Below are 16,777 nucleotides of genomic sequence, written 5' to 3'. Positions count from 1 at the left end.
CTCTGGGCAGCTCTGACCACTGTTTGAAACTTTCTTTATTCATCTGCCTCTGCCTGGAATGAAAGCTCTGAGGAGTCAGGGGCCTGTCTCGTGTTAACTTGCTAGATCCTTCCTCCTGGAGAGTGCCTGGTAGAAGGTAGGCACTTACGCGCCCTTGGTGAATGAACGGCTCAATAGTTGGGGCCCTTGTGGGTTTTATTCATGCATTCTTTCCTTGGAAGCCTTGACTGACTTAGCGGTGAGTAGAGTGCCTGGGTAGGATCCTGCTGCACTGGACTGGCCAGCCTCCAATCCCTCACTACAATGGAAGAAATGATAGTGTCTACCGCAGAGGGTTATGAAAAGGGTTACAAAAGAGAATGTAAACCAGATACACAGTTCAGGCCTCAACAGATGTTGGCTTTTATTTTTATTTTTACAGCAATAAGCCAGGGTTTGGAAAACTAGATAGATAGCAAATACGGTAGGTTCTGCAGGCCAGGAGGCAAAATAGAAGCTATTATGTAGGTACTTTTTTTATGAGAGAGAAAAAACACACATCTTCACAATTTTATTGGTGAAATTTGAAATTTTAATTATGGACACTGACATTTGAATTTCCCATAATATTCACATGCCAAAAATACTATTATTTCGATATTTTTTTTAAAACCACTTAAAATGGAAAAGCCGTTCTTAGCTGGTGGATTGTAGATTGCCAGCCCTCCTTCTAAACTTAAAGAAGGTGTGCAATGAATTACTGCTTCACAGGATTATGGTTAAGAGACAGGTGCCTTGCTTTGCAGTATGACTTCACCACTCAATAGCTGTGAGAGTTTGGGCAAGCTGTTTGGTCTCAGTTCTTTCTGTACAAAATTGAAACCCAAATATCACTTGCTTTATTTATTTTTAAAAATATATCTTATTGATTTTTTACAGAGAGGAAAGGAGAGGGATAGAGAGTTAGAAACATCAATGAGGATCAGCTGCCTTCTGCACACCTCCTACTGGAGATGTGCCTGCAACCAAGGCACATGCCCTTGACCGGAATCGAACCTGGGACCTTTCAGTCCGCAGGCTGACGCTCTATCCACTGAGCCAAACCAGTTAGGGCTCACCTGCTTTATAAGGTTGTTGTGGATATTACTGTACTCTAGTGATTCGATGAAGCACATTTTTAAAATCTCCAAAACTGGTATTTATCTTTTCATTGATTGTGGTTTTTACTCATTGTTGGCCAGGTGTCAGTCATTGCCTGTACCTGTGGGAACTTGGCCAGAGCTATGCACACTGTTGTGCCTTTTTGACTTATATCCATCATCTAACAAAACTTTTCTCGAAGAGCTTTCCCCAGGACTTGGAGGAAAAGGGGAGGTGAGCCTATCTTAGCAGTCACCTATTGGAATATACGTCCAGGAACCTATGTATCAGAAAATTTAAAAGAATAAACTCCCTCAAAAGCATAGTGATCTGTCATTGGTCCAGCAGCTGTCACATAATCCCCACTGTTTGCATCAACAAGTCATAGAAGGACCATTTTAGGAAATAATGGGATTTCTGGTTCTTGTCTGACAACTTTCCACTGACATCTGATAGAATCAAGAAAGCGCCAGCATCAGAACATGCAGACTGGTGTCAGGAACTTAACGGAAGCCCTGGGGACAAAAATGATGTTATCTTTCAAGAAATGTCTCACCAACACCCTTGATAGCACTGAGGGTGATATGTGTGTTTGGGGGCGGGGAGGGGGAATGGAAGTGGCACTGATATCAAGGATTCTGAGTCCCAAAAGTCCCTCAGGAAAGTCCGATCCTGAATGTGAAGGAATTTTAGAAATACCTCAGTCAGTTTTTTGGGTAACTTTTATTCTCTGTGTAGTATAGGAGTAGTTTATGACAAAAGAAAATCTGTCTAAATTTAAGTCTAAAAAATGCTTTTAATACTTTCAGCATAAACACAATGTTAAGCTCAGTGGTTGAGCATCAACCTATGAACCCGAAGGTCACTGTTTGATTTCTGGTCAGAACACATGCCCGGGTTTCAGGCTCAATACCCAGTAAGGGGAGTGCAGGAGGCAGCGATCAGTGATTCTCATCTTTGATGTTTCTCTCTCCCTCTCCCTTCTCTGAAATCAATAACAATATATTTAAAAAGAAAAAAAGATTGTAACAGGTTAACTGGCAATATTTTTTTCTTTCTTAGTGGTTTATAAAACAGTGGTATCTTTCATTCTGTATTTTCAATTGGATGTAAATAAGATTAAAGCTCCTAGATCAGACCTGTGCATTAAGTAGGAAGTAGGCTGGACTGCTTTAACAAAATACCCCAATATAACTGTAGACTTGACCATCCAGAGGGAAGCAGTCCAGGAAAGGTAGGATGACCCCATGATACCTCCTCACTGTGCCCATCCAGCAAGTGGGAAACGAGGCCAGGTTGCTGGTATACCTTTCTGCCAGCTGCACAGTCCTCCTTTCCTGGCCAGTGTTCACCTCCTGGCCAGAGGTTAGTCACATAACCCTATCAAAGTGTGGGGAAGACTGGGGAAAGTGCTCTTTGGCTAGGTAGCCACGTGGAGCCTAAACTCAGAAATCCGTTGTTAAAAATGGAAGAAAATGCATGGAAGTAGTCATAGGACCCAGTAATGTCAGCCATCATTAGCAGCTTATCGTTACTGTTGTTGCTATTATGTATACTAGTATAGAATGTATCCACTCATTGCCAGTGCAGTGGTTTATCAAATACTCTTTCCTCCCAACCTGCACTATTTCTTGGAATACTGATGGCTGTTTTTGGAAGAGACTGTTTGGGAAATTTTTATTATATTTATTCACAGGTTCCTCTTTCGCCTTTGAAAAAGTTGAAATGTAGAATGCTATTGATAAATAGGCTCAGCATTCAGGGATGCACTTAAATTGGTAGTATTTTTAAAAATATTTTTTAAATTGATTTCAGAGAGGGATTGGGAGAGAGAGATGGAAACATCAATGATGAGAGAGAATCATTGATCAGCCACCTTCTGCGGATCAAGCCCAAAACCTGGGCATGTGCCCTGACCAGGAATCAAACCATGACCTCCTGGTTCGTAGGTCAACCACTAAGCCACACTGGCCGGGCTAAATCAATAGTTACTTTTATTATTATTTTTTTAAATTCTTTATTGTTGGAAGTATTACATGTGTAGTTTTAAAACATTATCAGCGACGGCCTCCCAGACTCTTTGGCATGGCCACGGCTAGCTGCAAGGGAGGCTGGGGATTGTGGTCATTATTCTGGCAGCATTGTGCCCAGCAAACACACATTACAGATGACTCCCTACTTAACAGTGCCGGTCAGAACTAGACAGAAATAAGGGCTCAAATTGGCAGTCATGGAGGGAGGGACATAGAGCAACACATGGCCCCCAGGCACAAATGATTGGACAGGAGATTTTTGTGCTCATTTAGAAGGTGATTTGTAAATTTTTATGTATATTCTGGTTTACTCAACACAATAATATAGTTATTTCACTGGGAATTACATTGCTTTATCCCAAGTGTCTAAAAACAAGTCTTCGCAGGTCACATAGAGTTGCATGCCCACCTATTCTGTTGCTTTTAGCCAAGTTGATGCAGAAAGGCTCATCTTGGTTAAGGTTTGAAGCTCTTAAAACTCTTCTGAGCCCCCTTTCTCCTAGACCACCTCCTGGAGGGCAGTACCTTCCCATTACATTCATCACCTTCCTCTCTGAAAACCCAGAGGAGCTGACTCAAGTCTCTTTGCCCTTGGCGATTTAGTGCTCATGCTATCTGACTGAAACTTCACCTTGCTTTCTTTTAAAGCTTTTATATGCGTGCAAGAACATGCCAGGCAAAACAAAAAACAAAATTTAAAGATGGTTAAACACTGAAGTGTGAGCACTTCCTTGGCTGGGGATGGGGGGGCGGGGGGGGGGGGGGGGAGGACCAGGGGACTGAGATCTCTCTCCTTAAATGGCCTCAGGAGAGTGTCAGATTCTGATGTATCTCTGGTGTTTCTGCAGTATTTCCTTCCCCTCCCTTCCCTCTGCTCCCTTCCCATTCCCTCTTTAAACTCTGGGACCTGGAATTTGTCCTGGGGCGCCCCCCCCCCCCCACACACACACACTTCTCCAACAGCAAGCCCCCTTCCCAATCCCCTGTCTTCACTACCCTCCCTCCACCACCATTTGCTTTCCCTCTGGTTCCCAATCTCCTTTTCTGGATGGTGAAGGGGCTATGGTGCAGGAAGGGGATTTTTTTTCACAAAGAAACACAAACATTTCATTGCAGTGATCTTGGCAAATACAAGGGGAAAATTCACCCCTAGAAAATTACTGTTAACATCTCGTTTGTTTATCTCTGCTTATTTTCAAAATTAGCCTGTCACGCTTCACATTGGGCTAGCATTTCATGAATTCATTGTTCTCCTGCCCTTCCCCTCCATACTTCCACACGTGAAGCACATCCTTATGTGGCCGAGTTGTTTTCACTTACAGTAAAAAACACTCTACGGGGAATGTGCTGTATCTGTCCTGCTTAGTCACTAACAAAGACACGGTATGTTGTCTTTTTTCTCACTGTAGGGAAGTCATTCAGAATTCAAAGGAAGTTCTTCGTTTATTGCAAGAAAAAAACCCTGCCTTTAAGCCGGTTCTTGCCATTATCCAGGTAAGCTGAGAACGTGGCTTTGTCCTCCTCTTTTAGCGTGCCTTTCAATTTTGAAAATAACTGGACACAAAAGGCCAGCTGTATTCGTTGTCACAGAAGTGTCATTCGAGCTTAATGGAGGGAAGAGAGGGCTCGGCTGAAACTGCTCTCATTTTCCCTTTCTCTGGTCATTTTGCTTCCAGGGGGCTCCAGGTTAGGGACTGCTCTGCTGGAGCGAGTCTTCTGTGGGTCTTTCTCCTTTGGTGTGGGTAGCTTCTGGAGGCCAGGAGGTAGGCGCTCACCTAGGTGCCATCACACAGGGTGTGGTGGTCCACTCATAAATGCTCATCACATGTGACTCCAAGGTGGTCGGGGGGAAAAGTTCTCCTTTGATTCTGTGGAAGACAGATGGCTTGCCGAGTCATGGTACTGGGGAATCTCACTACTAAGTCTTTAAAAGCCTGCCATAAGTTCGAAGGGCCAACAGTCACAGGCCCTTCCTCATTCCATGTGTATTCCATGTGCCGCACACGGCTCCTTCATGTCCAACTGCAGTTAGCACTGTTTGCCATCCTTTTTGGCACACCCGGGCTGACAGGTGCAGGGAAAGAATGAGGTGAGCCAAGCCTGTAAACTAACACAGCACAGCAGTTGGACGGCTACTGTCGTTTTTGGCATGCACTTAATATGTCAAAATAACAGTGTCTCGTTCCATCGGCACTGTCAATGTCAAGGCTGTAGCGTATGCTCAGGTCACTGGTATTCCTGGGGGTCTGTCTCCACATCCCCCGCAAAGATAGACCAGCGAGACGCGTAGAAAGGAAAGTGGGTCGGGAGCCTGGGCCTCCTGGGACGGCTGCTTTCCACTTACAGGCACGTCATCTAAGCCCTGTCTCTGGTGTCCTAGAAAGAGATGCTGGCTGTGTGGCTATAAATGCCTCCCGAGGATGATTATTTAGAAGAAAGTGACACAATTGGAAGCTGATGTGTGAATGCCGGCCATTAGTTCCCTTTTATAAGCAAGGAGTCTCTCTGCGTTTCCCTTATTTTCTTTGTAATTAGGTCACTTGTCATCACAAAATCAGTCCGTTTTTGTTTGATGCCTTTTCAAGATGTTACATTCTCCTTCTTCCTCCCCTCTCCTAAGGCAAGTGATGATAACTTGATGCAAGAAGTGAACCAGAATTTGGCGGAGGAGGTGAGGATTGTTGCTTTTGGAAGTAATGTTTTTTGGTGATGCGCTCTCTCACAGTGACAGAGTAACCTCGCGTTCTCTTTCCAGGCTGGCCTGAACATCACTCACATCTGTCTTCCTCCAGAGAGCGGTGAGGACGAGGTAATTCCCGCAGCGAACTTGAACCCTCGTGTTGCTTTCCACGTTAGACCTAATACACCTGTCAGCATCTCTCAGTTATGGTTGGAACATCTGGAGCCTTTGCTTGTGGCTGGACTTTGAGAGGGAAGAGTTTACTTTCCCCTCGAGCGTAAACGCTCCTTGAGCCATTTGTCCGTTATTGCACGTTTCTATTGAAGACATGGACTAGGACAGGGTGACTTTTTGGTTGTTTCTCTTTGGGATAGCAGCATGGTCATCTAGTCGAAACTGTCTGAACAGTAATTCTGGTTTTGCTCCGTCCTGACAAATTGTTGGCCCTAGAGCCATTCCTTTGGCCTCTCTGGGTCGCAGTTGCCTTATCTATATATATAAAAGCCTAAGCAACCGGCTGGCCCAATGGCCAGTAGCTATGACACGCACTGACCACCAGGGGGCAGATGCTCAACACAAGCTGCCAAGCTGCCGTGACTTGGCAGCTGCGGTTCTTGGGTGATGCACCCGGAACCAGAGGAGAAGGGAGCCCAATTCCGGGGTGTATCACCCAAGAACTGCCCTCTCGCAATCAGGGACTCCTCGGGGGATGTCGGAGAGCCGGTTTCGGCCCAATCCCCGCAGGCCAGGCCAAGGGACCCCACCGGTGCACGAGTCTGTGCACCGGGCCTCTAGTTAATAATAAAGGACCAGCACGAGGTCATCTTCAGGGTCCTTTTCTGGCTAACATTCCATAAATCCTTCAGTGGCAGCGAAGAAACTCCTCCCTAGGATTCTTCGGCTACTGTTGCGTGTGATTTAGTGGTTCCTGCCAGCAGGGAGGGACAGCCTTCATGAGTGTCCTCTCAAGTGTGGGAGGAGCAGCCACCCCCCTAAGTCGCAGTGAGGGAGCTGTATCTCGGGCAGCTTTCCTTCATGCTGTGGCCGTCATGGCAGTCAGGATTTGGTTTGACTTCTGGTGCTGGAAAACTTCAAACAGCGGAGTCTGAGAAAATGCAGAAGTTCATTTTTCTTGTACGTGAATAAAGTTGAGAAGCAGGTAGGCCCTGGCTGGTGTGCTGGCAGTGCGACGTCATTAGACACTCGCTCCTTCCATCTCGCTGCTCAGCCACCTTTGTTGAGCTATGTCATATCCAAGATGGCAGACTTGGCGCTGCATGTCACGTCCCAGGTCACGTCCACGTCACGTCCCACGTCCACCTGCGCCAAATCAAAAAATGAAATCCGGACTTAGGGCGGAGAGACCTAATCTGAAAGCACCATTGTAATGTGGGGGAAAGGCTGTTGGCAATAGGCAGAGCTCTCCGACCGTAAGATCTGCACGCCTCTGAGAAAGGGTTTTCTTTCTTTCTGTATTTTTTTCCAACCACAGTTTACATTTAATACTATTCCGCACACGTTTCGGATGTATGGCCACGTAGACAGACAGAAGACGTGCACTCTACAGAGTGGTGGTGTGTCCCCCCTCCTCCTGCTCCCCCATCTGCCCCAAACACCCAGTTGGCCCCATACCCCATAATTTTGAGATTATTGACTATATTTTTCATGCTTCAATCCGCATCTCTGGCTATTCTGCAACTACCAAGTATCCAAAATTTTGTAAAGAGCTCAGACAACTTAACACCAGAAAAACAGCCCAGTGAAAAGGTGTGCAGAGACCTGAATAGACACTTTTCCAAGGAAGACATTCGGATGGCCAACAGACATATGAAAAGTTGGTCAACATCACTAATCATTAGAGAAATTAAGAGGGTTTCTTGTATAGGGAAGGGTAGAGAAGTCTAGAATGAACCCCATGGGAGAAAGTGGGGTGAAAGGGCGGCTTAATGAGATAACAGATCAGAGAATGTTTTACCCTGAGTTCCAGCCTGTTTTCAGGAGGGGCTGTCTGCTAGCCCTGGGTCAGCCAAAGTTTAGGAACCCGGGGGAGGGAGGGAGAGAAGCTTGCCCAGAGTTCGGCCAGCAAGCATTTTGTTCTGATTGATCAGTGGGGACCAAATAGTTCAGCTAACTTTTTATGAGTCAAAAATGGGAATTTGTAGAGTCTCTGTCTGCCTTGTCCTAGAAAGATAAGTATCAGTGAGACTTACTCTTTTCAGTGCACAGAGGGTGGAGTGATTCCTTAACTGTCCCTGTTTTCCAGGATCATGGGACTCAGCTCAACAATATCTTATCACCAGCAAGTAAAAGGAAGGCCACAGGTCAAAGACAGGCCCCTCCATCTCTTCCCTTCAGGGACCTTTCCTGAAAGTCACAATTCTGCTTTCATTCCATTGGCCTGAACCTAATTGCAGGGGAAACTGGGAAATGTAGCCTTCACACCGGGTGGCCTTAGATCATTTATTATCACAGCTAAAAATCAAGAGTTTATTCTAAGTAAGAAAGGAAACCGGATATTGGGCAGATAGTTTTTGCCACACTTGCCATTGTAATATTACAACTGTTGACACCTATCAAGAGAGTATTAACAAAATGCAGAGAAGTGTGTTGTCTGTTTGTAGAGGGACACCCCGTGTCTAGTAGAATCAGCATTTCTTTAGGTTGTTTTGCACTGCTATTGATAGCCCTTGACTTTTATTTTTTTCCCTTGACTTATTTTTTTTTACAAGGAGTCGTTTATGCCCTATTTTTCTTTGAAATTCTGATAAGTACGATTTTGTGTGGTGGTGTTATGATGTTGGAAAAGAGTAAAGATCTTAATTTATTAAGATTTTGTCATTGCTTCTATCACATCCTAGTTACAGGAAATCATCGTACCCTCACTTCATTCTGGACTGTATTTAGATGTTACCCCCTCTGACCAACCCCACCTGATATCACTGTATTAGCCCTTTACCCTGCTTAACCTGCTCTATTTTTCTTTACATCATTTACCATTTCCAAATATTATAGTGTTGTTGTTATTATTGGTCTCATCTTCCCCACTAGAATATAAGCTCCATGAGGACAGGAATTTTGATTACAAATCTATTTCCTTTACTTAGGACTGGTCAAAGTAGGTGCTGAAAACGCTCAATAGTTGTTGAATAAATGAAAGAATGATGAATGAAGGAGAAAATTTTCTTTCTGAATTTTGTATATCAAATAGCTTTTTCTTTTTTTTTTCTTTTTAAATATATTTTATTGATTTTTTACAGAGAGGAAGGGAGGGAGATAGAGAGTCAGAAACATCGATGAGAGAGAAACATCGACCAGCTGCCTCCTGCACACCCCCTACTGGAGATGTGCCCGCAACCCAGGTACATGCCCCTGACCGGAATTGAACCCGGGACCTTTCAGTCCGCAGGCCGACGCTCTATCCACTGAGCCAAACCGGTTTCGGCAACTTTTTCTTTTCTTACCATCAGTGATTTCTGCTAGATAGGGAAACAAAAATGGTAAACCAACACTTCGTAGTAAGATCCAAATCCATGGGCTAGTATTTCTCTTACTTACAAACAAATAGTGTATTAAGTGAAATGAATCATTTCTGGCATAAAATAAAAAACAATAGAGAGGATAGACTATTGCTTACAGTCATACCTAGCCATTCATTAGCTATTACATCAGCTTCCCAAACTGTACTTTTTCATAAATAGTGAATTATTTTAGTGTTTCCTACAAAAAAAGGGAGATATCTCAGTTTATCGATCATAAGCCTTTGGAAATGCTTTCTGTGTGCCGTTCAGGTCCAGAGAACATGAGAACCAGAGTGATGACTTCTTGGATGTCATGAATAGTAAGCGTTTGTTGAACACACTGTGTTTTGAAACAGGCTTGGCTGGGCCAGGTGGAATGCTTGATTCATGCTTTCTGGCTTCCCTGAAAGTTGGCCGTCTGCTTGGCGTACCTATGATTGTTGACAGCAACTTGTCTTTTGCCTATCTAAACTGTACTAACTGTTGAGCTTTGGTTTTGTTCTGTTCTGTTCTCTTCCGTTCTGGCTGAGAGCAGAGTGATAACAAATACTGAGAAGTCACTAAAAAATTCAGCCAGCTTTTTCTGAGCATTGATAAACATGCTGGAAAGAGGAAATGGACTTCATTGTGCTTTACACCAAGTCGTCAACAGGGAATACAAAATAAACTACAAGAGATGTATTTTTATGAATATGTTTCTTATACAGAGTTTCTTTTGGTGGGTCTTATTTTTGCAAAAACAGATTTTAATTGTTTTCTCTCTTTAGATTATAGATGAAATCTTGAAGATTAATGAAGACACCAGAGTACATGGCCTTGCCCTTCAGATTTCTGAGAACTCGTTTAGCAACAAAGTCCTCAATGCCCTGAAGCCAGAAAAAGATGTGGATGGGTGAGGAAGTAGAAAACAACTCATTGCTAAATGAGTTTTTCTACTATGAATTTTTTATTCCACTGTTTCAGCTATGTCAGGAATGAAGAGAGAAAAAGAAATCCTTTTAATACTCAACATCATTTAAACATTAGTATCATTTAAATATCTTATAGTATTTTGAGAGTTTGAGGGCTTCTTAAATTCTGTGTAAGAAAGTTACATACAGTGGGGCCGTGACTTACCAGTTTAATTCGTTCCGTGACCGAGCTCGTAACTCAAAATTACTCGTATGTCAAATCATTAAAGTGAACGAGTGAGACACGTGATGCTGGGCTGATGTTGTGGCGTTCACTGTGACGTTCGCTGCGCCAACTAGCGGTGGGGTATCTGAAGCTGGCTCGTAACCCGAATTTTAGCTCGCAACTCAAAGCAAGAAATGGGCCGAGAGACGGCTCGTATCTCGAAAAACTCGTTAGTAGGGACACTCGTAAGTCGAGGCCCCACTGTACTTTAGAAAACATACTTGTCCTTTTGTAGGGCAGAATCAGAACACCCAAGGTCATCCCGACTCATAGGGACCAATAGCCTGAGGGGCTACTCTAAGAACCTGGTGGCTTTTATTCCTCCCGCTCTTTAATTTACATTTAACTATTTAATATATCTACCTATTCATTACTGACTTGGGTGTTATTGTGGATTCATCCCTGCAAGTTACAGATAATGAGTTTTGACTGCTGGTTGCCTTATTTTTGGTTTCAGAGTAACAGACGTAAACCTGGGGAAGTTGGTCCGTGGGGATGCCCATGAATGTTTTATTTCACCTGTGGCCAGAGCTGTAATTGAACTTCTTGAAAAATCAGGTATGATGCTCCTGCAGAAATGCTGCTGTTTTCTATTTATTGGTATTTATAAGCCTTATATTTTAGTAAGGATTTGTTTCTAGAATGTCAAGATCCTAATCGAAAAATGGAAGTGTGATAATTCACTGTCAGCTTATTTATATCATCTTTTGAGAGATATGAGTGACTACAGAAGATTTTTCTGATACGATTGTGTTGCAATTTAAAAGAGAAGTCAGTAAAAATAACCAGTTTTAAACAAATTCTCAACTTCTCTCATGAAAACAATCAAAATAGCCATAATGAAAAATGTCTCAAGTTTTATCTTCTTAAGTCTGTCAGTATGAATTTCTATATAAGACTTATATATAAAACTTAAATGAGAAAGCTGTTAGATATAGTTTAGGATATAAAACCTAGATTGGGACTTATCAGTGAGCAATATCTCTGAGTAATCAGTATTTAATTTCCATCATTCTCCCCTTGATCTGGCACTTTTATGTCAGTGACATAGAAATGAATAATTTCTTTTTCTTGGTTATTAAATTTAATGAGTAAATTATTGCTGGTGTTTCATATATTTAAGGACTTGCTAACTAAAATTTTCTCTAATACAACTTGAGTGAAAAAGAGGCACATGTCCCTCCCTCTCACCTGAACAATCAACAATCAAACAAAAATTCCAAAGTAAATAACAAAGTTCAATTAGAAGAATAACTTTCAAGATACACCTCTAGACACAGCTGATTCTCACAGCCAGTTGGCCTGGAGGTCAAATCCCCCCCAGTATCACCTACAACAATCAAGGCCTAACTACAACAAAACTGCGAACAAAGACCACAAGGGGGAGCACCAAGAAAGCATAAAAAATGCGGAGACAAAGAAACAGGACAAAAATGACAGAAATGGAGGATATAGAGTTCAAAACCACACTTTTAAGGTCTCTCAAGAACTGTCTAGAAGCCGCCGATAAACTTAGTAAGGCCTTCGAAAAGACTGGTGAGACCGCTGATAAATATAGTGAGATCCTCAAGAACTTTAATGAGACCCTCGATGTTGTGATAAAGAACCAACTAGAAATTAAGCATACACTGACTGAAATAAAGAATATTATACAGACTCCCAACAGCAGACCAGAGGAGCGCAAGAATCAAGTCAAAGATTTGAAATGCGAAGAAGCAAAAAACACCCAACCGGAAAAGCAAAATGAAAAAAGAACCCGAAAATACAAAGATAGTGTAAGGAGCCTCTGGGACAGCTTCAAGCGTACCAACATCCGAATTATAGGGGTGCCAGAAGATGAGAGAGAGCAAGATATTGAAAACCTATTTGAAGAAATAATGACAGAAAACTTCCCCGACCTGGCGAAAGAAATAGGCTTACAAATCCAGGAAGCGCAGAGAACCCCAAACAAAAGGAATCCAAAGAGGACCACACCAAGACACATCATAATTAAAATGCCAAGAGCACCGAAACCGGTTTGGCTCAGTGGATAGAGCGTCAGCCCGCGGACTGAAAGGTCCCAGGTTCGATTCCGGTCAAGGGCATGTACCTGGGTTGCGGGCATATCTCCAGTAGGAGATGTGCAGGAGGCAGCTGATCGATGTTTCTCTCTCATCGATGTTTCTAACTATCTCTCTCCCTTCCTCTCTGTAAAAAATCAATAAAATACATTTTAAAAAAAATAAAAAAATAAAATGCCAAGAGCAAAAGACAAAGAGAGAATCTTAAAAACAGCAAGAGAAAGAAACTCAGTTACCTACAAGGGAATACCCATACGACTGTCAGCTGATTTCTCAACAGAAACTTTGCAGGCCAGAAGGGAGTGGCAAGAAATATTCAAAGTGATGAATACCAAGAACCTACAACCAAGATTACTTTATCCAGCAAAGCTATCGTTCAGAATTGAAGGTCAGATAAAGAGCTTCACAGATAAGGAAAAGCTAAAGGAGTTCATCACCACCAAACCAGGATTATATGAAATGCTGAAAGGTATCCTTTAAGAAGAGGAAGAAGAAGAAAAAGGTAAAGATACAAATTATGAACAACAAATATGCATCTATCAACAAGTGAATCTAAGAATCAAATGAATAAGTAATCTGATGAGCAGAATGAACTGGTGATTATAATAGAATCAGGGACATAGAAAGGGAATGGACTGACTATTCTTGGGGGGGGAAAGGGGTGTGGGAGATTCGGGAAGAGACTGGACAAAAATCGGGCACCTATGGATGAGGACGGTGGGGAGTTAGGGCGGAGGGTGGGGTGGGAACTGGGTGGAGGGGAGTTATGGGGGGAAAAAAGAGGAACAAATGTAATAATCTGAACAATAAAGATTTAATTTAAAAATAAAAATAAAAAAAGATACACCTCTAGCAGCAATTGCCAACCAGTGGTCCGTGAGGTACAAAAGGTTGGCGACCGCTGGTTTAAAGAAACCTTTGGAGCAGCGATCGCCAACTGGTGGTCCGTGGACCACTGGTGGTCCGTGAGGTCTGAAAGGTTGGTGACCTCTGACCTGTAGGAAGTTAGCCATTAAGCTCAAATCTCTGAGATAATTCATATAGACAGTGGTTTTTCAACCTTTGGATTATCAGGGTGATGATTCATGGCCACTCTACCATCGAATTTGCAAAGAAAGAGTAAATTATGGCTTTGTCATCGTAGGCTGGTGCTCAGAGGAGCTAGTTTTAAAAGGCTGTTGTGCCTCCTGTTAAAGCTGTATGGTGGGAATGCTCTGATGTTTGGGTTGTAAGACTGATTTCCATTCGTTGGGCAGGTGTCAGCTTAGATGGAAAGAAGATCTTGGTAGTAGGAGCCCATGGGTCTCTGGAAGCCACCCTACAATGCCTGTTCCAGAGAAAAGGGTCCATGACGATGAGCTCCCCGTGGAAAACACCTCAGCTTCAAAGCAAGGTAAGCACCAGACCTGTGAGAAACATAACTTTCAATGCTTGTACTGGAAAAGCAGAGGGGCCGAGAATGGACAGGCTACGTATTTAAGAAGTTGGAGAAGGAGCAGCAGGAAATCTCAAAGAATGAAAACAGTAAAGAGCATAGATTAATGAAACAGAAAACAAATATATAGGAGAGATTATCAACAGAGCCAAAAGTTGGTTCTTGGAAAAGTCTAGAAAAAATAGATTCACCATTAGCCAAAATAATCAAGACAAAAAGAGAGAGAACTGGAGCAATGTTAGGAACGAACAAAGGTCATTTAACGTCAGAAAATCTATTACTGTAATTCACTACATCATCAGATTAAAAACTAATCTCACCATAGTAAGTGAAGAAAAGTCATTTGATAAAATCTAGTATCCTTTATGAAATTTTTCTAGAGAACCTCTTAGGCTAGGAATGTAAAGGAATTCCTTAATTCGTTAAAACATCTATAAAAAGTTAGAGCAAGTACCTCGTTTCATAGTGAAATATTAGAGACTATTTCTTTTAAAAGTAGGAAAGACAAAGGGTACCTGTTATCAGTATTCCTAATTAACAGTATATAGGAATTCCTAGACAAGTTGTAATATAAAGAAAGGAAGAAAATTTTTAATGATTGGAAAGGAAGATACTCAACTGTCTTTAGTCCTAGATGATATGGTTGTCTATTAAAAACGATGAGAATTAATAAGAGTTCAGCTGGGTTCTTGGATTTAAAATGAACTTGCAAAACACAATTGCATTTCTAAATAGTACACCCAGTTAGAAAATTACAAAAAAAATACAATTTCTAATAGTAATGAGAATATAAGGTACTTGGGAATATATTTAACAAAATTTATTTCTGACCTTTTGAAAGAAATCATATAATTTTGATGAGATTCATTAAGAAGACCCAAATAAAAGCATGGATAAGAAGATTCACTATCATCAAAATACTAATTCTCCCCAAAGTAATTTATAAAGTTGAATCAAAATCCTGGCATAATATTGTTTTGTGGAATTTGACAAGCTGATTCTAAAATGTATATGGAAGTACAAGGACCAAAATGACGATTTTGAAAGAATATCAAAATGGAAGAACTTTTAAAAACAGCATTCACTGAAAAATAAGCAAGAAAGATCTATTTCATTTCACGAACGCCACTTATGTAAGGTCTAAAAGCAATGTTACCTGGTATATATTTTTAGGACCACATACTTAGAGAGTGAAAGTGTGAAGAAATGGGTGGGAAGTATGAACCCAATTAGGAAAACCATTTTTAAGGGACAAAAATGTGGCTGTGGATGGTAAGGAGACCTGGGAACCTTCGCTTGTATTGGTCGCGTCTTTTTTCTTAAACTGGGCAATGGGTGGGGTGTCCAGGTGTGTAATATTATTATTATTTCAGTTTCATGTCTCAAATAGTTCATACATTTTTTAATTTTAAAAAATTACAGTGCATTTCACAGATAGCAAGCAAATTCAAGTTAAAAGCTCATTAAGTACAATAAATTAGCACAGAACAAAGTCTAAAAGTACAGGGTCCTCATGTTGCTGTATGAGAATGAAAACAAGCAAGTTGGAGTCCCGCCCAGGGAACGCTGGTGTCTCGTCTGAGACTGACCATATTTGAGTAGCAAGTGGATCAAATCCGCTGAATTCTTGTTTTAAGACGGCTCAGGAATTGGATCTTGTAATGAAACTCAAACCACGGTGTCTTTTTAGTGGTCGCCACATGATGGCAGCCTATTCAAGAAAATTCACGGGCAGTGTTTTGTAACTGAGAGCCCCGGATTTTTGATTTGGAAGCTTAGTGGAAGAGGAAAATAAACCTTGCCCTGAACTGAACAGCTGCGGCGAAAGGGAGAAAAATGCCTTCATTGGCAATTGAATGTTTTCACAGCTGTCACAGATACTTTTGCTAGTTGTATCTGTATTGTTGAAAAACAAAGACATCTTTTAAAGTACTTTTTTTATTATGGAAATAAATCACCCGACTTCTCTGGGATACATCTCATTCTAACTTTGAGAACGATTAAGTAGCTTTACTCTCTAGAGAACCTAGAAATCGGGTTACATTTCTGTTTTCATAAATCTAAGAAGGTTCTCTCTATTAGCTCATGTCGCACACACATGTTGTTTTCTAAGTCCTTGGTACTTATAACAGCACCACTGTAATCTGAGAGCCTGCATACTGTCACTCGTTTTATTGCTTCATCTTTGCAGTGAAAAAGATGGAAAGAAAGGTTCAGGGCTCCCCAGCTTGTCTTTGAAGTGTATTTGGTGTCGGGTGTTTGGCCCCCTCTACCTGGCTGCTTACTTGTGACAGGCTCCCATTCTACTGCAAGATAAAGCCTGTGTCTTCCCATTTTTCATGCTGGGGCTTAGCACGTCACCAGCCACATACCTGCCCACCGCTGTGTCTCCGTGCTTCTGCCTGACCTTTGACTTTTCACCGTTCCTATACATTGCTGGGCCTTGTTTCAGAGGGTCAGTGGGCCCTGTACCGACCATAGTCAAAGGGTGGCAGTTACTGTGGTACAAAGAACAACGAGGCGCGGGTTAGCGTCCTGGGGCACCCAGGTGGGACAGGCTGTGTCTAGTCTTGTCACATCCTGGGAAAAACATCACGGTGAAAAAAAATCGAAGGCGTAAATGTAACAACAGGTTGGGAGTTTTGTCTTCTAAGTTCATCAACAATGAATAATGGTGCATTTTAAGATTCTTGTCCATTTAGCTTCTCAGTATCAGCCGTGATGTGTTAGGGAAAGAAAAGGCTTATAGCGGCTAG

At 42.1% G+C, this 16,777-nt stretch overlaps 1 protein-coding gene across 6 annotated transcripts in view; it reads left to right on the top strand.

The window, feature by feature from the left end:
- MTHFD1L (methylenetetrahydrofolate dehydrogenase (NADP+ dependent) 1 like) overlaps nucleotides 1–16,777 on the top strand; it is a 162,006-nt gene that overhangs the window by 1,666 nt on the left and 143,563 nt on the right. For all 6 annotated transcript variants that reach the window (XR_009453358.1, XR_009453359.1, XM_059700019.1 and 3 more), the window contains exons 2-7: nucleotides 4,562–4,646; nucleotides 5,773–5,823; nucleotides 5,908–5,961; nucleotides 10,118–10,242; nucleotides 10,984–11,084; nucleotides 13,843–13,979. Coding sequence is in view for 4 of the 6 variants with exons in the window: in XM_059700019.1 (XP_059556002.1) it covers nucleotides 4,562–4,646; nucleotides 5,773–5,823; nucleotides 5,908–5,961; nucleotides 10,118–10,242; nucleotides 10,984–11,084; nucleotides 13,843–13,979 (553 nt within the window). In the remaining 2 variants the exon portion in view is untranslated. The remainder of the gene's footprint in view (nucleotides 1–4,561; nucleotides 4,647–5,772; nucleotides 5,824–5,907; nucleotides 5,962–10,117; nucleotides 10,243–10,983; nucleotides 11,085–13,842; nucleotides 13,980–16,777) is intronic.

The sequence above is a fragment of the Myotis daubentonii genome, chromosome 6 (assembly GCF_963259705.1).
Source record: "Myotis daubentonii chromosome 6, mMyoDau2.1, whole genome shotgun sequence".
NCBI classification, from domain to species: domain Eukaryota; kingdom Metazoa; phylum Chordata; class Mammalia; order Chiroptera; family Vespertilionidae; genus Myotis; species Myotis daubentonii.
Note: the sequence above shows the minus strand (reverse complement) of the source record. Positions and strands in the feature narration are given on the sequence as shown.